Genomic DNA, 26,428 nt, shown 5'->3' with positions numbered 1-26,428 from the left:
GAAAGCAGTGAGCACTCATAATACATTTTTAAGCTAAAGACGTGTGGCAGAAACATTATTCTAAACTGTGGTAAAATATAAAAATAAAATGTATTCAAGCAGGATGACAGATATAATTTTTTTTTCTCAAAAGGACAATGAAGGATATGGAAAAGGCAAAAAGATAATCAATACACATTAATAAATTATAAAGCAAAATAATCTGAACTTTATATGCTATAAACTGATTTTATTTATGTAATTATTTATTCAACAAACACATGCTTACTATGTGCCAGGCACTGTTGTAAGCACTTCACAAATGTTTACTTATTTAATCCACATTAACAACTTTATGAGATAGGCAGTATTATAAACTTAATTTTTTACAGATGAGAAAACTGGGACACAGGGAAAGTAAATAATTTGTCCAAGGCTATGTAAATAAAAAACAAACCAAACCAGTTGCTGTTGAGTCAATTCCAACTTATAGTGGCCTTTTAGGTCAGAGTAGAGCTGCCCCACAGGGTTTCCAAGGAGTGGCTGGAGGATTTGAACTGCAGACCTTTTGGTTAGCAGCCATTGCACTTAACCACTATGCCACCAGAGCTCAACTAGTAAATAGTGGATTCAAAATATGAACCCCGGGCAGTCTGGCTCTATAATTTATCCAAAACTGTCCAAAAGAATTTTGCAATGTGGCTATTGAGCACTTTAGATGTGGCTAGTATGGAGGAACTGAATTTTTTACTTTACTTAATTTTAGTTAATTTAAATTTCAATAACCACATGTGGCTAATGGCTAACATGTTGGAGAGTGTAGATTATGCTCTTAATTATTAATTGCCTTTCTGATGGCCTCAATGACAAGAGAGGACTATTGTTCATAGTCTATTGCATTCAATTTTAAAAGTTTAAACAATTCAAAGAAAACCTTTCAAATAATTTAGGATGCCAAGCAATGGCTTACTACAAAGTTTCACGCCTCATTTCAAAAATTCTTTACCATGCACTAGGCCAATTAGCTAAATAAAACAAGAGCATTATTCTTTAAAATATTGTTTAAAATAGGTTAATTAAGATCTGTATATAGAAATACTTTTCCCTGAAACAAATATTGATAAACCTTTTATCAGCAACACATACAATTTTGACTTCAAACACTACGTTTCTAAATTTAATGAATAAATGTATTTAAAGTTTTCTGAGTACAAATGAATTGACATGTCTACACAGATTAATGAGCATCACTATACTGAATCAGACCATTGTTTATGAAGCCTGTATTCTATCCCAGACATAACCACCTACAAACAACAATGTGAAAGCTGTGAAAGCCGGAACTTGAGGGGACTGTCTTGTTTTTCACAGGTGCCGCGAGTTTTCCACACTTGACAGGATGTAGTGTTACCACTTTTCTGTCACTCTCTACTAGTGGAAAATATTTGCATTTTACTTCTTTGACAGTTTTACACAGGTTCTGGCTTTTGCAAGTTTTACTGTATCAGCCAGCCCAGAGATCAAGAGTGTAATATCATCAATAACGGTAATAATAACAAAAACAGTAATAAAAATAACAAAACCAACAAAAAGATTACCAGCAGCTTACATTTAACCCTTACTGCGTGCCAGGCATGTGCTAAAGTCCTTTACATGCATTACCTCACTTCATCCTCACAACACCTTGGTAAAGTAAATGATACCATTATCCCTAATTTTCAGATAAAGAATCCAATGCATGGGGAGGTTAAGTAATTTGCCAAAAGTCACCCAGCTAATGAGTAGTAAATCCAATTTTGAAACTCCATCTGCCTAACTAGGGTACATGCTCTCAACTACCCTCTCTGCAGTGATGTTTTGTTCTTCATTAAATCACTCACATAACTCTGTACCAACTTAGCAGTAAATTGTGAAAATCTCTAAGAGCTATTTATAATTAAGCCAATTGCACAACTTTCCAAGACAACTGTAGCCCAATTTACCATTAATGTGTGTGTATGGAAATAGTAAACAATCAGGTAGACATTATGAACTTGGTATTTGTAATCTAAGAAGTTATCATAAAAAACAAAAATGGCTTTAAGAAAAGAAGTAGAATATGAATGTTGGTGCTCTAGGCGATCTTAGAGAATACCTCATCACACACTGGATGGAAAACATGGTGAGACAGACACGATCACTGACTTGCCTAAAGTCACATGGTGGTAGGTCTAAGGCAAGAGTGTGGGCCTTCTGACTCCTAACTCATCAGTATCCCTCCCACCACATTATAAATGGCCATATTTGTGCTTCACTTTAGGTTTCTGGGTTTTAGGATATACCTGTTACCGCTCATTAAGACTGTGTAATTCCCCGCCCCCCCATATAGGACACAAAGTACTATGCAATTGTTTTTGAATTGTATACTAAAAAGCAAAGATGACACTTTGAGGACTAAGGTGTGCCTGACCCAACCATGAATTTTCAATCACCTCATATGCATGCAAAAGCTGGACAATGAATAAAGAAGATCAAAGAAAAATCCATGCCTCTGAATTACGTGTTGGAGAAAAATACTGAATATACCATGGACTGCCATGAGAAAGAACAAATCCACCTTGGAAGAAGTACAGCCAGAATGCTTCTTAGAAGCAAGGATGGCGAGACTTCATCTCACATACTTTGGATGTGTTATCAGGAGGGACCAGTCCCTAGAAAAGGACATATTGCTCTGTAAAGCAGAGGGTCAGCAAAAGAGAGGAAGATCCTCAAGGAGATGAACTGACACAGTGGCTGCAATGATAGACTCAAGCATAGCTATGATTGTGAGGATGGTGTGGGACTGGGCAGTGTTTTGTTCTGTTGTACATAGGGTCACTATGAGTTGGAACCGACTCAACGGCACCTAGCAGCAACAATACTAAAAGTCTCTACTCTTTAAATGACACACTTTATTTCTAGATTTGTTCTTTATCCTATTGGACACAACGCTAGTGAGGATCGCTTTGACTGCAGGTAATAAACCAAGAAGTGTAGAGGTTAAATCAGAATTGGTGCGAATGCCCAGTGATGTTCACAAGTGACCAGATTTCTATGTTTCTCCTCCACTATGTTGCTTTTGGCCTCATGGTCGCATTATAGCTGCTGCAACTTCAAGAACTGCATTCATATTCCAGGTAGAAAAGACGACATAACAAGGAAGCAGAGGCAACAGCTTTTCAAAAAGCAAAACTTATCTGGAAATGTCCAGCAAGCTTTTGCGTTACATGTCAGAAAACAGTGTTTCTTTTCGGTTTGTTTTTTAACTGAGCACATCACTTCAACCAAAATCTACGTTAGGCAGTTAACATGCTTGGCTGTTAAATGAAAGGTTGGAGGTTTGGGTCTACCCAGAGGCATCTCAGAAGAAGGGTCTGGCCAACTACTTCTGAAAAATCAGCCATTGAAAACCCTATGGAGCTCAGTTCTATTCTGACACACAACGGGTTGCCATGAGCTGGAAATGACTCAATGACAACTAGTCCAACCAGTTATTAGTACCGATAGAAAGGAAGATGGATGTTGGGTAAGCAACTAAAATGTTTGCCACAGCCATTTCTCAAATATTCATTAATAATTCTTATCATAATATCTTCTGTTTTGGTCAAGAGCATGAATCTCTTTGTAAATCATAAAGAACTACAAACTCACAACTAAATAAAATAGATGTTATGCCTTCAGTTTCTCAAGCTTAAGTAGTCAACATATATGTGGCAAAATACAGGTACATTTTAAATATAAGCTGAAAGCCTTTATCTATTTGATGGTTACAAAATATTTCAAAGAGGTCATCTTCATATTTCTCCTTCCATTGGGTAAGATATTACTGATAGTATTTCACTTATCTAAGTATAATTTTATGGCAATCTTAACTATCTAAAGTACAGTTAAAAAGCAGAACAGGAGCAAAAATATTTAGTAAGCTGAAGCATTTATTTCAATTAACACTTACTGGTCAATCTAATAAATATAATGTATCCTACAACTTAAAAGGTGTAATAATAGAGGCAAAAGCAAAACTCTAAGAGAATACAGAGAAAGGGGTAATTAATTCTGACCTAGAACAGAGAAGGGGGAAAAAATCAGTGAACGCTTTTCGGTGGGGGTAGCATTTGAGCCTTGAAAGGTCATGTGATAAAGAATGTAATAGTTGGAGGAGGGGGGGAAAGGACTTGCCATAGTGATGGAGCAGCATGTTCGGAGAACGGCAAGTATTCTGAGGTAGCTGACCACCTGCATGTGAGTTACTTGAGGATACCCTCTACCCCTGCATCTCAGATACGGTAAGTGTTCAATGCATGTCTACTGAATAAAATGAAGGAAGAAGCTATCATAATAATCCAAAGGAGAGGTGGTAAGACTAGAACGAAGGCATGAAAATATTAGGACAGATAACAAACTTCGTATGTTTAACTCACAGGAGAGCCCTTCAGGGCCTCACTCAAAATCTATTCTTACTTTAGGAATAATTTTAGTAAGTTTGGTTATCAGGTTTCTAACCTGTCAAAAAAAAATTATATGTATATACACATACAGACACACACAAACACACACACATATATTTATAATTATTATTAATGAAGAACCTGAATCGTTAAGAAAGGATTAAATCACTCAGCATACTTCTGTACCATTTTCAAAGCCTTTATCCAGTAACATCTGGCCCAGAGATGCAGGCTAACCAGAGCATTCAAGAGGCAAAACTGTGACAGTTTATTTTTCTATGTAGCACAGTATTACTAATCCCGTCCCTTTCCCTGGCCCACAAGACTAAATTGCTTTAACTCTTCCAGTGATGGCCTTGTAACAAAACACACAGACCCACTAGACTACCCTGCTCTGACTATACAAACACCTCTTAGACAATACTGGCGTAACAAATGAATGTTCTTTCATTCACTCTTTCATTCATTCAACAACCGAGTGTCTACTGTGTCCCGGGCATGGGCAGGGGTCACAACAACTTTGCATCCCGAGTGAATACTGCAGTGACTTAATAGTAAAAAAACAAACCAAAGCCATTGCCATTGAGTCAATTCTGACTCATAGCGACCCTATAGGACAGAGTAGAACTGCCCCATAGGGTTTCCAAAGAGCAGCTGGTGAATTCAAACTGCTGACCTTTTGGTTAAAGATCGTAGACACCTGATAAAGACTTTATGAATGAATAAACAAGAGAATGACGAACAAACAAGTACACACATGCATATTTTGTCCTCTTTCCCATAAGGCAAGGATATTTTTCCAAAGACCAGTTATCCTTTGCCTAGTATTTATTTTGTCCAAGGTTGTATTACTAAAACATATATCCCTATACATTTTGAATACCTATTTCTTACAAATGCCAATCATTTCCATCAGTTCCCTACTTCGTAATGAGAAAAAAAAGAATCTGGGCCCACTAAAATTATCTTTTGGATAATGTTACTAGTTCTCTCCCTTTCTTGTAGTGCTAACTGTGGTGGGGGTTTCATTAACATGAACTCTTACCACTGTATTTCACTAAGTGCTGGGTAGGCTGGGCTACTTGATTAATACTTCAACTAAATGACAAAGGACTAACTTGGCAGACATTTTGAAAATTTAAGAAAAAAAATCTAAATATTTCATAACTTCACTCGTCACAAAAAGAAATCTTAACCATACCTTGGATTCTATTTGTACTAAAATATATTGATTTTGTTTACCATCTCATATCAAGGAAATATAATAGACCAAAACTTCTCAAACCATTTATCACAATTACTTCATCCCCAACTTTGATTACTTCTAACATAATTTTCCCTTCACAAATCAATTTTCCCTCATTATCTACTAATATTAATGTGAATACAATACCTGGAAATGTAGTTCTCTCTCTCTACATTCATTCAAGTCCATACTATATTTTTAAGACTGAATTTAAAACTCAGTCAAAATCAACTGGATGGCAACGAGTTTGTTTTTTTTTTTTTTTTTGGTTGGGAATTTAAAACTCTCTTTTTATTGGTCAGTGTTTCATATTTGTTCACATAATTTTGCTTTTCTCAAGCAAGTCTATCAATATTTAAAATTGGTAAAATGTAAATATTTTCCAAAATGATAAAATTAATAGTGAATATGGAAACTAAATGATTAAGAACACGATTAGAAGACTTTTCTTTCAAACAAGCTTCTAAGGAAAAAAAAAATTTTTTTTTATAAGCATCTGTACTCCCTGGTCATAGGAAATTCTATCTGAAAAAATCTGAGAACAAAAGCCTTCTTTATAAAGTACCTTTTAGTAGTGTTTTCCTATATTCATACAGTATTTCTAGTCAAATAAGATTAATACATATGTGTTTGTATATACATAAATATATACGCATTTTCACAGCAAGAATATTATTATTCTTTTCCCTGGGTATATCCCAAGTAACTGTGATTGTGAGTGAAAACATATAAACTAGGAGGAACATTCCAATAAAAAATTCTGTCTGCTGTAAAGGTCAAACTGCAGGAATCTGACAATTTCAATCAAATTGGGATTAAATTAACTAATTTACATGCTTCTGAAATAGTAAAAGCAATATGCCTTTTTTTTTTTAATTGTCAGAATCCTGCTATTTAGAAATGGGAATATAATCTTCTATTTCAGAAGAAAAGGGAGAAGAAAAATAAAGTAGAAAAGAGATAGTAAATAAGTATAAAGTATCCTAAATAATGTTACCACATTTTCAAAGGCAAATGTCAATAGATTCTCCATTTTTTGAGATGTATTATGGTATTTTTGATTAATAATTTAAAATCCATGTTTTTCCATAAAATGAGGTATAGAATAGATAAAATTATTTGTAAGGTTTCTTTTATCTCTAAAATTCTGTATATGGCCGGATATACTGTATGTCACAATATTATTTCCTACCATCACCCTAAATCATACCTAGGACTTAAAGAATTTGATAAGCTTTAAAATACACATATCAGATTAAGAAAAAAAATCCAAAATCATCTGTATTTTATATTATCTGAGACACACTACTCAAATCATATAAAGACAGAATGCTCTAATACATCTTAACAGATAAAAAGACATACATAAATTTATCAACAGATTATAAACCATAGATTAGTGAAATTTCTAGTACTATGAAACTTAGTTGATAGCCTGTATTTTATTGAAAATTGATTCCTAGTTGAGATTTACTACTTCAAATATTTTAAAGCAAAATATAGAAGTATTTCTTCAAGAACACATTTTTATTAGCTCATTTTAAGATCTGTAAGTGTCAGACGCGCAATTAAAAATTTTCTGAAAACATATTTTAGTGTACCCCAAACAGATAACGCTGTAAAAACAGAATAGCTTTAAATATAAACATCCCTGTTAAGAATATAACAGTAAATAGAAGAAAGCAATTATTTCTTTTAAAAAGCAATAAAATCTACCATCCATTGACTAAATTCATTATAGGTGCACTAATAACAATTATTTTATCAGCTATTCATGCAAATAAGAACCATCTAGCTCTTTTGCCCTGCTGTAGGCCGAATTCAAGATAGTTCCCTTCTGATTTCTGCCATGAATATTTATATTTTAAAATTAAAAGAAAAGAGGATTATATAAATTATTCTTCTACCTCCAAAATGCATAATGCAAGAAAATCTTTACAATGTGATATGTTATAACCTCCCCTTACTCTTCACACCTGTTGATAACATAAAATGCTTCTAATTTCTGGTTTAGCAACAGTAATAGTGAAGCTTATTAACAATTATGCCATTACCTGATCCTTTTCAGATACCATAAAATGTTGTAGGAGCAAAAGCATACGTGATAACTCAAAACTCCTTTTTTATAGCTGTTCTTTAGGTCAATACTTATAAAAATCTGAGTGCTTTAAAGTATTCTGATTGTTCATCCTGATGATATTCCTACCTTCCTTCACTGTGGCTGCTTTCTGCCTTAATGGTGTCACCAGCTCCTTTACAATCTGCAAGACTTGAATCATTGCTAGTTAACAAGCCAAAGACTCCAGCTGCTTCCTCCAGAAATCCAACAGGTTTCATCACCAAGAGCACACTGCAATTCTGCTTTCAGAAAGCTCAAGCACCAACACAGTTCAACTTCAAAGAAATAAATGCTGTGCCTTGCTATCCATGCAGGCTCTGAAGCAGTTAATAAGAAACAACGAAAGGATAAGCTGTATCTTCTTGAAATGATGAATTCAAAGTGATTTCAGCACATGAAAAACACCATTCTCAAGGTCCAAAATGTATCACTTTGCAATGCATTAACTAGTTATAAACAAAACATGGGTAATCTTCCATAAATCATGAAGCACAGTGAAAACATTTTCTCATATAAGTCATGACAGGAGAAATAAAGCGCTATGCTATAAATTCTCATACAATATGGATCACAGATGCTATGTGCAACTTTTTTGAAACATACCCTGAAGTAGTCAACCAAAATACTTTGCACTGCCTCAAGCCTTAATACTTTTTCCAATTTCTCAAAAACCTCATATTTGAAACACAGAAAATAAAACGTGGATAAAAATAAAAATCTCTATCTTGCTAACTCCAAGCATACAGATTTGCATAAAAGATATATGGTGCCTTAACAAATATCCTATAAATTCCTCCTCCTCACACATACAACTCTGACATCCTAGAACATGAACAGAAGTCTAAATTTATATTGCACACTAGAAATCCCAAAACTAGTTTGTAAAGTCTTTGGTCTCACCATCAGAGGCAGAGATCAGAAAATTTCAAATGAAGTACTGCTTCTGTCATGATTTTTAACAGCCAAGTTGCAAGAATTGCTCAAATAATATTTAATAACTTTGCTATGTATTTTATTTCTCACTTAGCAGCCTTTCTTAAAGTGAACCTACAGAGTTAACTAAAAGAGAAAAATGACATTCAAGTTAATATGGGTAAAAGTTATGTTTATTAAAGTGATTCTTCTACCAGCGATTTGTTCTCCTGACTGTATTCCCAAAGGGGGCCCTCTTCTATTTTTCTTTCCTTCCTATTTATTACATAATATTTTTAATATATCATAATAGATCCCAGAGCAAATCAAAAGCATTCTTTTTGCCTTCAGACAATTAAAGACTTATTTGCTATTTTCCCAATTTTCAATTAAGTAACTGAGATACACAGTGAATCAACCGAAGTTACAAGTATAGGACCCAGAACTGAAAATCTTCTGCTTTCTCTGCCACCATGCTTCCTCTGTAAAAGTGTATAGTTTTAAAATTCAGGGCAAGGTTTTTGGATCTTTAGAGAAGAGGTGCTACAACCAGTGCATTATATATAACCGTTGCTGTTCAGTGGATTCTGACTCACAGCGACCCTATACGATGGGGTAGAACTGCCCAATACCGTTTCCAAGGCTGCAGTCTTCACAGAAGCAGACATCTTTCTCCCGCAGAGTAGCTGGTAGGTTTGAACCACTGACCTTTTGGTTAGCCGCTGAGCCCTTAACCACTGCACCACCAGTTTCTTGCATTATATATACCCACTCATTATGTATTCTCCATATGGGTGTTAATTAAGAGATGTGTGCTACAAACCCATGATAGCCTAAAAATACTTGCAAACTGGGACAAAACAGGGTAATTATCCTAATCACCTATTATCTTTAAAAAGCATGTTTGTACTTGCAAACTAAATCAAAGTAAGAGTTCAGATAGGTCAAAGACCAAGTTTTAAACCTCAGATCAAAACTTTGCTCTTTAGCCTTCACACAAATAGACATATGCACACCCACGTTCATTGCAGCATTGTTCACAATAGCAAAAAGAGAGAAACAACCTAGATGCTCACCAACAGATGAATGGATAAACAAACTATGGTACATACATACACACAATGGAATATGACACAACAATAAAGAACAATGATGAATCTGCAAAGTATCTCACAACATGGATGAATCTGGAGGGCATTATGCTGAGTGAAATAAGTCAAGCACAGGACAAATATCGTATGAGAAGTAAAAACTCATGAACGTGTTAAACACTAATGACCAAAGACCAGACGAGTTGTGGAATGATATCAAGAACATCATACGTGGAGAAAGCAAGAGGTCATTAAAAAGACAGGAAAGAAAGAAAATACCAAAATCGATGTCAGAAGAGACTCTTGAAACTTGCCTTTGAACGCTGGGCCGCTAAAGCAAAAGGAAGAAATGATGAAGTAAAAGAAGTGAACAGGAGATTTCAAACGGTGACTAGAGAACACAAAGTATTATAATGACACGTGCAAAGAGCTGGAGATAGAAAACCAAGAGAGGAGAACCCGCTCAGCATTTCTCAAGCTGAAAGAATTGAAGAAAAAATTCAAGACTCAAGTTGCAATACTGAAGGATTCTATGGGGGAAATATTAAACTACGTACGAAGCATCAAAAGAAGATGGAAGGAATACAGAGTCACTAAACCAAAAAGAATTGGTCAAAGTTCAGTCATTTCTGGAAGTAACACATGATCAGGACCCGATAGTACTGAAGGAAGAAGTCCAAGCTGCACTGAAGGCACTGGTGAAAAGCAAGGCTCCAGGAATTAACGGAATACCAACCAAGACGTTTCAACAAACAGGTGCAGAGCTGGAAGTGCTCACTTGTCTATGCCAAGAAATCTTGAAGACAGCTGCCTGGCCAACCGACTAGAAGAGATCCATATTTATACCCATTCCCAAGAAAGGTGATCCAACCAAACGCAGAAATTATCAAACAATATCATTAATATCACACGCAGGCAAAATTTTGCTGAAGATCATTCAAAAGCAGCTCCGGCAGTATATCGACAGGGAACTGCCAGAAATTCAGGCCAGATTCAGAATAGGACATGGAACCAGGGATATTCCTGCTGATATTAGATGGATCCTGACTGAAAGAAGAGAATACCAGAAGGATGTTTACCTGTGTTTTATTGACTATGCAAAGGCATTTGACTGTGTGGATCATAACAAATCGTGGATAACATTGTGAAGAATGGGAATTCCAGAGCACTTAATTGTGCTCATGAGGAACCTGTATATAGATTAAGAGGCAGTTGTTTGAACAGAACAAGGGGATACTGAGTGGTTTAAAGTCAGGAAAGGTATGTGTCAGGGTTGTATCCTTTCACCATACCTATTCAATCTGTATGCTGAGCAAATAATTTGAGAAACTGGACTGTATGAAGAAGAATGGGGCATCAGGGTTGGAGGAAGACTCATTAACAACCTGCTTTATGCAGATGACACAACCTTGCTTGCTAAAAGTGAAGAGGACTTGAAGCACTTACTGATAAAGACAAAAAGGCCAAAGCTTCAGTATAGATTACACTTCAACAAAACAAAACAAAAATCCTCACAACTCAACTGAGAAGCAACATCATGATAAACTGAGAAAAGACTGAAGTTGTCAAGGATTTCATTTTACTTGGATCCACAATCAATAGCCATCGAAGCAGCAGTCAAAAAATCAAAAGACGCATTGCATTGGGCCAATCTGGCACAAAGGATCTCTTTAAAGTGTTGAAATACATAGATGTCACCTTGAGGACTAAGGTGTGCCTGATCCAAGCCATGGTATTTTCAGTCGCATCATATGCACGGGAAAGCTGGACAATGAATACGGAAGACTGAATAAGAAGTGACAACTTTGAACTGTGGTGATGGCGAAGAATATTGAATATACACCATGGACTGCCAAAAGAATGAACAAATCTGTCTTGGAAGAAGTACAATCAGAATGCTCATTAGAAGCAAGGATGGCGAGACTGTGTCTTACATACTTTGGACATGTTGTCAGGAGGGATCAGTCCCTGGGGAAGGACATCAGGCTTGGTAAAGTAGAGGGTCAGCAGAAAAAAGGAAGACCCTCAATGAGATGGATTGACACAGTGGCTGCAACAATGGGCTCAAGCATAACAATGGTTGTGAGCATGACGCAGGACCTGGCAATGTTTTGTTCTGTTGTGCACATGGTCTCTATGAGTCGGAGCTGACTGGATGGCACCTAACAACAACAACAGACAATAGATAAGTGATAACCTTAGTGAAAGGTAAGACAGTATACAATACTGGGGAAGCCAGCACAACTTGTACAACACAAGATCATGGACGCTCCATAGACATATCCAAACTCCCTGAAGGACCAAATTACTGGGCTGAGGGCTGTGGGGACCATGGTCTAAAGGAACATCTAGCTCAACTGGCATAACATAGTTTATAAAGAAAATGTTCTACATTCTACTTTGGTGACTAGCGTCTGGAGTCTTAAAAGCTAGTGAACAACCACCTAAAATATCCCAATGGTCCCACCCCATCTGGAGCAAGGGAGAATGAAGAAAAACAAAGACACAAGGGAAAGATTAGTCCAAGTACTACAGCCTCCACCAGACCAAGTCCAGCAAAACTAGATGGTGCTCAGCAACCACTGAATGCTCTGACAGGGATCACAATAGAGGGTCCTGGACAGAGCTGGAGAAAAATGTAGAACAAAATTCTAACTCAAAAAAAAAAAAGACCAGACTTTCTGGTGTGACAAAGACTGGAGAAACTCCAAGAGGATGCCCTCCTGGGGCATACTCTTAGCTCAATAATGAAGTCACTCCTGAGGTTCACCCTTCAGCCAAAGGTCAGACAGGCCCATAAAACAAAATGAGACTAAATGGGTACACCAGTCCAGGGAAAAGGATGAGAAGGCAGAAGGGGCCAAGAAAGCTGGTACTGGGAAAGTGAGAGTGTTGACAGGTCATGGGGTTAGCAACCAATGTCATAAAATAATATGTATATTAATTGTTTAATGAGAAGCAAGTTTGCTCTATAATCTTTCATCTAAAGTACATTAGAAAAAAACAAGCTGCTCTTCAATCAATTCCTTTGAAAACTGGATGGATATAGACAAATCAACATTCCAATCAAGCACCTCAAATAAGTTTCCTCAACTTTTTCCACCCCTTATTCCTCTTCCTAGAGCAATTCTGAACACTGCACAATGGTTAAGAGCTCAGCTGCTAACCAAACAGTCTGTGATTAGAACCCACCAGCCATTCTATGGGAGAAAAGACCTGATGGTCTGCTCCTGTAAAGGTTTATGGCGTAGGAAAGCCAATGGGGCAGTTCTACTCTGTCCTATAGAATCACTATGAGTCAGAATTGACTCAACAGCACACAACAGCTATCTCCTATCTTTATTTTCCAGTCGTTTGTGTTGACAGCTCCTTAGAAATTAATTCCACTCTTAGAGAAAAGATGATGCGTTTGCAGGAACTTTGTTAGCTTTGCTCTCTTCCAATATTTTTCTCTTCCCATGCAAAGAAGGGGATATACATACATCTTCATTCCAATCAGCTCTATCCTCAATATTCGACCAATGAATATAGGAACATTAAGCTTAACCTTGACACCATTTAAATATTCTGCAAAATCTGCAAATCTAGTTAAATTCATGTTTCCATAAATTTCAATTACCTTCATCCCCGATTTCACTGCTATTAGGATTGGTTTTTAAAACAAAAATCACACAGCAATCATTTTGAATACCCTGGTTCAATCACTATTGTCAATTCTTGACTTCTCCCTATGTAACAAATAACATTTCCTTGTTCTTTCTCTGTGTCCTTCCCTCTTTTGTTTCTTCCTCCCACCCCTTCCATATTTGTTTTGATAGAATGAATGTGGTCCAAGGCCAAGTTTAGGGGAATACGTGAAAAAAATACATATGCAGTGTTTCACTTATACACCAAAAATATGATAATTAGTACACGTCACTGAAAGACTTTCTGGTCTCAAGCTTGTGAAGAACAGAGGAAACTTTCTAATTATGACTTTAAACAGTTTTCAAAAGTGAACGAGGACTAATGACAGAAATAAAAAGAAAGTAAAAGAGTGCTCCTCCCTCCTGAAAATTAACATAGGTAACTGGCCTCTCTTTTTCAACAGAAATCCCAGAGTTCAGTACTACTGCTCAATCAGACCGGCTAATGAGAATTTTCCTGCATAAAGCCAGTGCATGTATATATTGTTTAAGTTCCCAGGGGATTCTGAGGCATATCCTAGTTAAGAAACTCTATTGTAGTGATATTTTATTCACTTACTGTATCTGTAAAAATATTTGACCACATATTCTAATGTATGTAACTGAGCTACATTCTTTAAAATGTCAAGATCATGAAAGACAAAGAAAGACTCAGAAACCGTTCCAAGTTAGAGGAGAGCAAAGAGTCAGGATAACTAAATGCAACACATGATCCCAGATTAGATACTGGGCCTGGCAGCAAATGACACTTGGGGTAACTGATGAATTTAAATACGATCTATAATTATCAACATTAATTTCCTGACTGTACTGTAGTTATGTAACAGAATATTCTGAATTTTAGGATATATACTCAGAAGTATTTAGTGGGTAAATACTTCAACTCAGAAAAAAATAATACTATTTATATGAGAGAGAATAAGAAAACAACTGTGGTAAAATGCTAACATTTAGGAAATCCAGGTATATGGTAATTGTGCTATTCTTGCAGCATTTTCCTAACTAAAATTATTTCAAAATAAATAGTTAAATTTTTACTACATGTCCCAATAAATGTATATTTGTTTGTTTGTAAAGGATATATGTGTTAATATTTATGTACATTTAAATCACACAAAATGATAATTTTAAAAGATATAAAAATGTAAAAAGAATTGCACATTTATACATACACACATATAGAGAGAGAACATATACATATAGAGAGAGGGCTATACATACACACCCCGACACAAGTACATATGTATTCTCATATTTGCTTCCTTCACTCCATGATCATCCTGGGGATGCAAATTTTAGAGGTTAGAGGTCATCAAAACAGGGAAGCCCTCTGGGGTTATTGACATGGACAGTCTTAAAAGAATCACTTCCCAGATCCTCAAGTCCCATATGTACTCTTCCTAAGACTGATCTGCAAGAAAACATGGCTGTGGTGGGGGTCTCCCATCCCCATTTTTCCTTTTACAATCTCCTTTCTCCCATTTTACAAGATACAGGCTAAGCTTCATCCATCTTCCTATGAGGCACTGCTCCAAAGGATAAAAGCTTAAAAACAAAGGAGGAGGAAAGTGAAACAAGGATAATTCAACAATTGCTTTAACCAAGGCATCATAAATAACATCAGCCCACTATACTCATTAAAAGTTTCTAATATTAGTTTATAGTTGATAATTATCAGAATATGTCATTTTTCTGTTTTGATCAACCGCATTAGGATAAAGTTCTGCGATGAAAGTGGAATGGATGTATAACTTTATAGAAAAAGGCGTATGTAAAATTTCTGATTGCTAAAGAATAAACTGTTCAGTTTTGAAAAGGATGACAGTTGGTATCAAACCACTGTGGTATTTAAACTCTATGAGATACACTGTTGTTGTGCACCATGGAGTCGATTCTGATTCATAGCAATCCTACAAGACAGAGTAGAACTGCCTCATAGGGTTTCCAAGAGTGGCTGGTGGATTTGAACTGCCGACCGTTTCGTTAGCAGATTGAGCTCTTGACCACTTCGCCACCAGAGCTCCATCTGATACATTAGATGAGGGACATAATAGTTTTTATTTAATATTTTTTTCATATTGAGCCACTGGTATAGAGAGTTTTTTTAATCATAATCCTTATTTCATGACACACTCTTATCATTGGTACATACTAGCCCAGTTTTATTTATTTACTCAATTATTTATTTTTAATAATTTAATAAACACCACAAAACAGCCATCCAAAACAAAAGACCTTCACAATAATCTACATCTAACCTATGGTATGGTCCAAAACCAACTACTCATCCTCCTACTTCTCCCTACCCAAAGTAACCATCATGCTGAATCCAGTACTTATCATTCCCTTGCTTTATTTTACCCCTCACCCCCACCCCCACATTCTTAAAAAGTTTCTCTGTTGGTGTCCTGGGTTTTAACTTTATAAAAAGAGTCTTGTTTTATGTAATCTTTTTGTAATTATATTTTTTCTTAATATTATATTGCTTAGATTCATCCAAACTGTTTCACATCACTGTAGTTCCTTTGTCTGAATTGTTATACTTTCTTGTGTGACTACATCACATGCATTATTTATCTATTCTCCCACTGCTGATCATTTGGCTTAATTTCAGATTTTTACTATGGTCAACAGAGTTACCATGAACATTCTTGTTCGTGTCTCATATATAAGAGTTTCTCTTGGATATATACCTAAGATTGGAATTGCTGGGTCATAGGGTATACGAATGTTCAGTTTTAGGGAGTAACACCAAGCTGTTTCCAAAACAGTTGCACCAATTTATACTCACATCATTTAAGAAATATATAAGAAATCTTGTTGATTCTCCATTCTCTCCAACCCTTGAAACTGGGTCACACTTTTTAATTTTTGCCAATCAAATGATGGTCTTAATTTGCATTTCCCTGATCACTACTGCTAGTCAACATTAAGAATATGTGTATTGGCCCTATATGTTTTTTCTTCTTCGATATATCTCTTCATGTCTTGCCCATTTCCTATGGGGTTGTCTGTGCTCTGCTCAATTGATTTGTAGGGGTTCTTTACGTAGTCTTGATTCTAATCCTTTGTCAGTTGTGTGCTTTGCAAATATCTTCTCCTGGTTTTTAACTTATCTTTTCAAGTCCTTTAACGTGTCTTTTGATAAACCAAAGTTCTCGGTTATGTTGTTATTGTTGTTAGTTGCTGTCAAGTTGGCTCCAATGCTTGATGGTCTTATGTACAACAGAATGAAACATTGCCTAGTCCTGTGCCATGTTAGTGATCACTGGTATGTTTGGGTCCATCGTTGTGGCTACTGTGTCCATCCATCTCATCTAGGGTTTCCTTCATTTTTTGCTGACCCTTTATTTTACCAAAGCAACAGTTTTCCTGACGAAGTATCCAAAGCAAGCAAGACAGAGTTTCACCATCTTCACTTCTAAGGAGTATTCTGATTGTATTTTCTTCTAAGACCAATTTGTTTGTTCTTCTGGCAGTCCATGGTATATTCAATATTCTTCACCAAAACCATGATTTGAACACATCAATTCTTCTTCTGTCTTCCTTTTTTATTGTCCAACTTTTGCATGCGTAGAAGGTAAATGAAAAGACTATGGCTTGGGTCTGGAGCACCTTAGTCATCAAAGTGACATCTTTGGTTTTGAAAACTTTAAGGTCTTTTGCAGATTTGCCCAGTGCAATTTGTCATTTGATTTCTTGATTGCTGCTTCCATGGACTTTGACTGTTGATCCAAGTAGAATGAAATCATTGACAACTTCAAATTTTTCCCCATTTATCATAACGCTGCCTATTGGACCAGTTGTCAAGGTTTTCATTGACTTCACATTCAAGCATAATCCATACAGAAGGCTGTAGTCTTTTACCTTCATCAGTAAGTGTTTCAAATCCTCTTCATTTTTGGCAAACAAGGTTTTGTCATCTGCACACTGCAGGTTGTTAAGTTTTCCTCCAATCCTGATGCTGTGTTTTCCTTCATAGAGTCCAGTGTCTCAGATTATTTGTTTAGCATACAGACTGAATAAGGTGAAAGGGTACAAGCTTGCTGCACACCTTCTCCAATTTTAAACCATGCATTACCATCCGCTTGTTCTGTTCGAATTACTGATCCATGTATATGTCACACATGAGCACAAGTAAGTGTTCTCAAATTCCCATTCATAATGCTACCCATAATTTGTTATGGTCCACAGAGTAGTCAAATGCATCAATCTTTTCAATCAGTGTTTGTGTGTGCATGTGTGTGTCTCAGAAAATTTTGCCTACTCCTAGATCTAAAAGATATTCATCTACATTTTCTACTAAATATTTTAAAATTTTGTTTGATGTTTAAGTCCTTAATTCATTTGGAGTTGAGTTTTTCACATGGCGTGAGGCAGGAATCCAATTTCCTCTATTTCTATAAGGGTAGCTATTTACTCCAGCCCTATTACTATCCCACTGATCAACCATGCCTCTTCTGTCACATAAAAATTCTATACATATGTGGATCTTCTTCTGATTAATATTATATCCCATTTGTCAATTAATCTATCCCTGTGCCAATACCACATTGTCTTAATTACTGTAACTTCATAATAAATCCTGATGTCTGATAGAGAAAATTCTCCCTCTTTGATATTCTTCATGAGTATCCTAGCTATTTTTGGCCCTTTACTTTCCCATCCTTTCCATATAAATTTTAGAATCGTCTAATAAGTTTCATAAAAAATTCTGGTGGGATTTTTCACCAAGGACGCAAGGCGATTACGAGCCTAAGAGACAGAAATGGCCACATGAACCAGAGACTACAGAAGAACTAGATGGTGCCTGGTTACAACCGGTGACTGCCCTGACAGGGAACACAACAGAGAACCCCTGAGGGAGCAGGACAGCAGTAGGATGCAGACCCCAGATTCTCATAAGACCAGACTTAATGGTCTGACTGAGACTGGAAGGGCCCCGGTGGTCATGGCCCCTAGACCTGTTGGCCCCGGACAGGAACCATTCCCGAAGCCAACTCTTCAGACATGGATTGGACTAGACAACGGGTTGGAGAGGGATGCTGGTGGGGAGTGAGCTTCTTGGATCAGGTGGACACTTGACACTAAGTTGGCATCTCCTGCCTGGAGGGGAGATGAGAGGGTGGAGGGGGTTAGAAGCTGGCGCAATGGACACGAAAAGAGAGAGTGGAGGGAGAGAGCAGGCTGTCTCATTAGGGGGAGGATAATTGGGAGCGTGTAGCAAGGTGTATATGGGTTTTTGTGTGAGAGACTGACTCGTAAACTTTCACTTAAAGCACAATAAAAATTATTTTAAAAAATTCTGGTGGGATTTTGATTTGAATTTCATTGAATCTATATGTTGACTAAGAGAAATGATATTTTTACAATGCAAAGTTTTCCTTCTAAAAATATAGTATATTTCTCCATTTTTTAGGTCTTCTTAATATTGTTTTAAAAAGTTTTATAATTCTTCTTTAGAAGTCTTGAACAACTTTTGTTCAATTTATTTCTAATTGTTTTATTTTCTCTAATAAAATTGTAAATGGAGTCTTCTTCTTAATTAGCTTTTTGCTGCTGGTGTACAGATATGCAACTGATTTTTGTATATTAGTTTTATATATATCTACATTGTTAAATGTCTTCCTTGGAAACCCTGGTGGCGTAGTGGTTAAATGCTACAGCTGCTAACCAAAGGGTCGGCAGTTTGAATCCGCCAGGCGCTCCTTGGAAGCTCTGTGGGGCAGTTCTACTCTGTCCTGCAGGGTCGCTATGAGTCAGAATCGACTCGACGGCACTGGGTTTTGGGTAATATCTTCCTTATTTCTAATAATTCATCTGTAAATTCTTTTGTTTTTTTTCTACACCAACAATCATCTATAAACGATGAACTTTTATTTCCTCCTTTCCAATTCTTACACCTCTAATTTGCTTTCCTTGCTTTATTGCACTGGCAAGGATCATAAAATCCAATTTCGAATAGAAGTGGTTCTAGTAATCATATCTTTCTAATTCTTGATTTTAAACAGAATACTTTCAACATTTCCCCATTTAAGATGGTGCCTGCTCTAAGTCTGTTACAGATACTCTTTTTTGGGTTAGGGAAGTCATCTTCTACTCCTGATCTAGAAAAGTGGTTTGAAAGTTTTATTTTTAAATGTCAATACTTAAAATACACCAGAATATAATCCTTTGTAACTAGAGAATTTAAACTTACAATGGGAAATTTTACCTGTCAATCTACAAACATGAGAAATTAAGTTACCTCACTTTTCTACATTATTTTGCGAGTACCTGCTGTGATATGCTGGAGGTGGCTTGCACCTGGCTCACAGAGCTGATTTTTTAAATTTTCAGGGCTTTTCAAGCTGGCTGTTAAACCACTGGTAGTCTGAAGTTGGCCATGGGTGGCATATTTATACCACGGAAATCAGCAAACACTATGTATTTATCAGGGTTCTCCCTCACCCCAAGAGCTGGTTATTAAACATTCACCAGACCAACACTGGGCATATGAGCAAAAAAATAGTTTTAAGACCATGTGAGTAATGTCTACACTCATTCAACAAGCATTCATTGAGTACACTACATGCCAGGTGTTGTTGTTAGATGCCATTGAGTCAGTTCCAACTCATAGCAAGTGACCTTTTAGGACACAGTAGAACTGCCCCATAGGGTTTCCAAGGATAAGCTGGTGGATTCGAACTGCGGACCTTTTGGTCAGCAGTCATAGCTCTTAACCACTGCACCACCAAGGCTAGGTAGACACAGAATTATAGACTCAAGGAGCTCACAGCCAAGAAGAATGTGATACATAATACAATAATGGAAAACCCCGTCTTAGGTTGACAGGGCAGATTTCAATAGACAATCAGGGAAATTGCAAAAGAAGGTAACATAAAAGTAGTACCATATGGAAAACTCTTTCAAAACACAAGCCAATTATCACTCCCCTGTCTGAAAGGTTGATGGGTTCCCATTTGCTCACAGATAAATCCAAACTCCTTAACACAGAATTTAGACCTCATTTATAATTTGGTCCTAATTTATCACTGTAGACCCATTTCCTGAGCTCCTTGTCAGTGCTCAAGTGATATGCAGTAGACGCACAATACTGTTACCTGAATATGCCACTGCCTTTGCACATAACTGCCCTCTGCCTAGAAAAAGTCCCCCATTTTCTCTATGATTTTCAAGATCTAATTTGTGTTACCTCCTTTCCCAATTTTTTCAAGGCATTAGTTAGTCTTAGTGCCAACCTAAGACTGGTTCCCTCTCTCCTCACTCCTACTACTTTATATATATCTGAGTTTATCAGAATACTTATCCCAAAGAATTTTAACTATTTACAAGTCACTTTCTGTGCACCTTCAGCAAGCCTTTTCTGTTAAGAGCCAGACAGTAAAGATTTTCTATTCATGGGCCATATGGTCTCTGTTGTAAGTACTCAATTCTGTGGTTATACCAGCCATAGACAATACAGAAATGAATGGGTGTGGGCAAATATGGCCCCGACACAGGCCACAGTTTGCTGACCCCTGCACTAGACCAGTGGCGGGTGGGGGGGGTTACCCCCAGGGGACAGACATTTGGCAATATCTAGAGTCATTTTTTAGTTGTCACAATTGGAATGATAGGTGCTGCTAGCATAGAGTAGGTAGGGCCAGAAATTCTGCTTAACAACTCACAATCCACAGGACAGCCTCCCAAAACAAAGAATTATCTGGCCTTAAATGTCAATAATGCAAGGTTGGGGTACCCATCCCTAGACCATATCCCCATGGACAGTGACTTTGGCCTGAGTGACACCTGAAACTCATTTAGTACAACTCTTGGCTCATTAGTTGTTATTTAATAAATAGTTCAGTATAACAATAATTAATAAATAATAGACATACAAAACATACTAAGAGGACAAATCAAAATTATAACCTCCACCATGGCAAAACGCAATCAAACTCCCAGCCTTTTGCATATTGTGTTACCAGTAACATTGTAACAGTAACTATATACTAGGAAAGTAAATACAGATATGAACAAAAATGTCGTTACAAGGACATTTGCCACCTTTGTTTATAATAGTGAAAAACGGGAAATCTAAATGTCAATAAGAAGGGTTTAATTAAATAAGTTTCACTGAGCTCATACAATGGAATACTAAAATGCCATTAAAAATTACATTCTATACTAGCGGTTCTCAATCTTTGGTGCATACGGCAATCACCTGGAGAGTTTTAGAAAACACTGACGTTTGGGAATTTTGATTGAATAGTTCTGGCATGCAGCCAGGGCATTATGAACTTTGAAAGCTCCCTCAGATGATCCTAATGTTCAGCAAAGGTTAAGAGCCACTGTTCTAGAAGAACGACATAGGAAAGGTTAACCATATAGGGACAACTTCAAAGGTACAAAAAATTATGACTCCATCATTGCCATATATATCCACATACACATATAAAGATATATATATACATCTTTGTGTATGTTTATGTGTGTGAGTGTGTTTATATGTGTGTCTGTGCACATGTATATATGTGTCTGTGTGTATGTATGTACATACAGAGAGAGAGAGACAGAGGGAGAGAGAGAAAGGAAATACACCAAAATGTTACCAGCTATGTTTTCTCTGAATGATGGCATTATATATGATTTTTTTACTCTCCTCTTTATGCTATACTTTCTGAAGTGAACACTGTTTACATTTCTTAACACAAAAAGAGGGGGATGATATTTTTTGGTGTTTAAAAAAATCCACATCATACTTTTCAGACCTTATCTGAAATAATAAAGACAAATCCAGAAAATACAGAGTTTAACTGGAGAGTATTTAAACAAAAATACGTATTGCCTATATATATATATGTGTATATATATATACACACACACACATATACACATATATATATATATATATATATATATATGTTAGAGACCCAACGTGGCTCAAGAAATGTTACAGGTGCCCTTGCAAAGTCTAATTGCCAACAGTTGTGAATTAGTTCTTTTTTCCAATAGGACAGTTCTTACTTCAATCTTATTTCGTATATTTGTATTTTTGTTATACACAGCCACCCCCAAAACCATTAACTTTTAGCTAACCCCAGAAACCACTGACTTGATTTTTCTCCCCATCACTTAGGAATCCAGCATTCCCAGGATGGGTCACAAGTGAGAGTAAGTGTGAGAGAGCAAGAATGACACAACAATTAAGGAAAAGAAATGCAACAGGCTGGAAATATAATCACTATCTACTATATACTTTTGTTTTGTTTTATTTTATTGTGCCTTAGATGAAGGTTTACAGAGCAAATTAGCCTCTCATTAAACAATTAATACACATTGTTTTGTGACACTGGTTGCCTACATACCCATTTGTATATTCCAGTTTATTCTGTCTACTCCAAATAAAAATACAAGAGGCAACTTTTTTGTAAATCCATCCATCCACGGGGAGCTGATTTTTGACAAAGGGTCACTTTGACAAAGGGTCAAAGTCCATTCAATCGTGAAGAATCAGTCCCTTTACCAAACGCTGCTGGCAAAACTGGATATTCACTTGCAGAAAAATGAAAAAAGACCCATAACTCACACAATACACAAAAACTAACACAAAAAAGGATCAAAGACCTAAATGTTAAAGCTAAAACTATGAAGTTACTGAAAGATAACACAGGGAAAAAACTAGGGAACTAGTTTTTTGCATGAACAGTCTAGCAACCACAACTACAAATGCACGAACAACAGAAGACAAACTAGATAACCAGAAACTCCTAAAAATTAAATACTTACGCTCATCAAAAGACTTTACCAAAAATATAAAAAGCTAACCTACAGAATGGGAAAAAAATCTTTGGAAACAACACATCTGATAAGGGTCTAATCTCTAAAATATACAGAAAACCTCAACAATTCAATAATAAAGATAAACAACTCAATCAAAATATGGACAAAGCACATGAACAGACACTTCACCAAAGAGGGAGTTCAGGTGGCTAACAAATATATGAAAAGATGCTCATGATCATTAGCCATCGGAGAGATGCAAATCAAAACGATAATGAGATACCATCTTACCCCTGCAAAAACGGCACTGATCAAAAAAAACAGAAAACAACAAATGCTGGCAAGGTTGTGGGGAGATTGTAACTCTTATACACTGCCAGTGGGATTGTAAGATCATAAAACCACTATGGAAATTGGTATACTGCTTCCTCAAAAAGCTAGTAATAGAAATATTTTATGACCCAGGAATCTGACTCCTAGGTAAATGTCCAAGAGATATAACAGCAGCGACACAAATAGACATATACATACTTATGTTCATCGCAGCATTATTTCACAATAGCATAAAGTTAGAAAAAACCCTAAGTGCCCATCAACAGATGAACAATTTGTGGTACATTCATACAATGGAATACTACACGACTATAAAGAATAATGATGAGTCTTCAAAACATAACATGGATTAAGCTGGAGGATATTGTGGTGAGTGAAATAAGTCAATCATAAAAGGACAAATATTATATGGTCTCACTTTTATAAAAACTCAAGAATAGGTATATACATAGAAAGCAAAGGTCTTTGATGGTGTCATCAATTAAATTGTGTCCTCCCAAGACGTGTCAACTTGGTTCGGCCATGATTCCCAGTACTGAGTGGTTGTCCTCCATTTTGTGGTTGTAATTTTATGCTAAAGAGGATTAGGGTGGGAATGTAACACCCTCACTCAGGTCACATTCCTGATGCAATGTAAAGGGAGTTTCCCTGGGGTACGGCCTACACCACCTTCTATTTTCCAAGAGATAAAAGGAAAGGAAAGTGAGCAGAGAGTTGAGGACTTCATACCACCAAGAAAGCAGTGCCAGGAGCAAAGCTCATCCTTTGGACCCAGGGTTCCTGCACAGAGAAACTCCTAGTCCAGGGGGAAGATTGATGAGAAGGGCCTTCCTCCAGAGCCGACAGAGACAGAACACCTTCCCCTGGAGCTGATGCCCTGAATTTGGACTTCTAGCCTGCTAGACTGTGAGAAAATAAATTTGTCTTTGCTAAAGCCTTCCAATTGTAGTATTTCTGTTATAGCAGCACTAGATAACTAAGACAGATTGTTAGCAGCGATGGGATGGGGAGGGAGGGAGATTCACTTTCTAGATAGTAGACACTTGTTACTTTTGGTTATGCGTGAGGCAATAATCAATATGGGTGAGAACTGTACAACCTGCCCAAGGTAAAGGAAGACACTAAGAAGTACGTAAGTATAAGGAACAATTTTGGTAAATTTTCTAACGTGCAATTTCGCAACAACAGTAATAATAACCAAAAAATATGTGTGTGGTGACATAGGTAGACGTTGCTGTTGTTGTTAGGTGCCGTCGAGTCAGTTTCAACTTGTAGCGACTCTATGTACAAAAGAACAAAACACTGCTCGGTCCTGCGCCATCCTCACAATTGTTGTTATGCCTGAGCACATCACTGCAGCCACCGTGTCAGTCCATCTTGTTGAGGGTTTTCCTTTTTTTCACTGACCCTCTACTTTACCAAGCTTGATGTCTTTCTCCAGGGACTGGATTCCTCCTGACAACATGGCCAAAGTATGTGAGATGTAGTCTTGCATCCTTGGTTGTACTTCTTCTAAGACAGATCTGTTCATTCTTCTGGCAGTTCATGGCATATTCAATATTCTTTGCCAACACCACAATATGAAGGCGTCAATTCTTCTCTGGTCTTCCTTCCAGCTTTTGCGTGCATATGAGGCGATTGAAAACATCATGGCTTTGGTCAGGCACACCTTAGTCTTCAAGGTGACAACTTTGCCCAATGCAATCAATGCGTCTTCTGATTTTCTGACTACTGCTTCCGTGGGTGTTGACTGTGGATCCAAGTAAAATGAAATTCTTGACAACTTCAATCTTTCTCTGTTATCATGATGTTGCTTATTGATACAGTTGTGAGGATTTTTGTTTTCTTTATGTTGAGGTATAATCTATACTGAAGGCTGTGGTCTTTGATCTTCATCAGTAAGTGTTTCAAGTCATCTTCACTTTCAGTAAGCAAGGTTGTGTCATCTGCATAATGCAGGTTGCTAATGAGTCTTCCTCCAATCCCGATGCCCCATTCTTCTTCATATAGTCCAGCTTCTCAAATTATTTGCTCAGCATACAGATTGAATCGGTATAGTGAAAGGATACAACCCTGATGCACACCCTTCCTGACTTTAAACCACATGGTATCCCCTTGTTCTGTTCAAACAACTGCCTCTTAATCTATATACAGGTTCTTCATGAGCACAATTAAGTGTTCCAGAATTCCCAGTCTTCACAATGTTACCCATAATCTGTTATGATCCACACAGTCGAATGCATTTGCATAGTCAATGACTTAGTCATCTAGTGCCGGTATAAGAGAAATACCACAAGTGGATGGCTTTAACAAAGAGAAGTTTATTCTCTCACAGTCCAGTAGGCTAAAAGTCCGAATTCAGGGCACGAGCTCCAGGAGAAGGCTTTCTCTCTGTGTCACCTCTGAAGGAAGTTTCTTGTGACACATCAGTCTTCCCTTGGTCACGGAGCATCTCACACAGGAACCTCAGGCCCAAAGAACGTGCTCTGCTCCCAGCACTGCTTTCTTGGTGGTATGAAGTCCCCATGTCTCTCTGCTCGCTTATGTCTTTTATATCTCAAAAGAGATTGGCTTAAGACACTACCTAATCTCGTAGATCTCATCAATGTAACTGCTGCTAATCCATCTTAGTACATAATAATGACAGGATTTACAGCATATACGAAAATCACATCAGAAGATAAAATGGTGGACAATCATACAAGGGAATCATGGCCTAGCCAAGTTGACAGATATTTTGGGGGGACACAATTCAATCCATGACAGCCAATAAAACACAAGTAAACATCTTTCTGGTATTCTCTGCTTTCAGCCAGGATCCATCTGACATCAGC

At 36.9% G+C, this 26,428-nt stretch overlaps 1 protein-coding gene across 6 annotated transcripts in view; it reads right to left on the bottom strand.

Moving 5' to 3' along the window:
* Window positions 1–26,428, bottom strand: part of USP6NL (USP6 N-terminal like) — a 183,693-nt gene that overhangs the window by 112,339 nt on the left and 44,926 nt on the right. Inside the window, exon 1 of one of the 6 annotated variants that reach the window (XM_049885067.1) lies at window positions 7,895–8,302. The exons of the other annotated variants lie outside the window; for them this stretch is intronic. Coding sequence (XP_049741024.1) covers window positions 7,895–7,967 — 73 coding nt within the window. The 5' untranslated portion in view covers window positions 7,968–8,302. Of the gene's footprint in view, window positions 1–7,894; window positions 8,303–26,428 lie in introns of those variants that run through there. 6 annotated transcript variants of the gene reach the window in all.

The sequence above is a fragment of the Elephas maximus genome, chromosome 4 (genome assembly GCF_024166365.1).
Source record: "Elephas maximus indicus isolate mEleMax1 chromosome 4, mEleMax1 primary haplotype, whole genome shotgun sequence".
NCBI classification, from domain to species: Eukaryota; Metazoa; Chordata; class Mammalia; order Proboscidea; family Elephantidae; genus Elephas; species Elephas maximus.
This window is presented reverse-complemented; position numbering and strand designations above follow the sequence as displayed.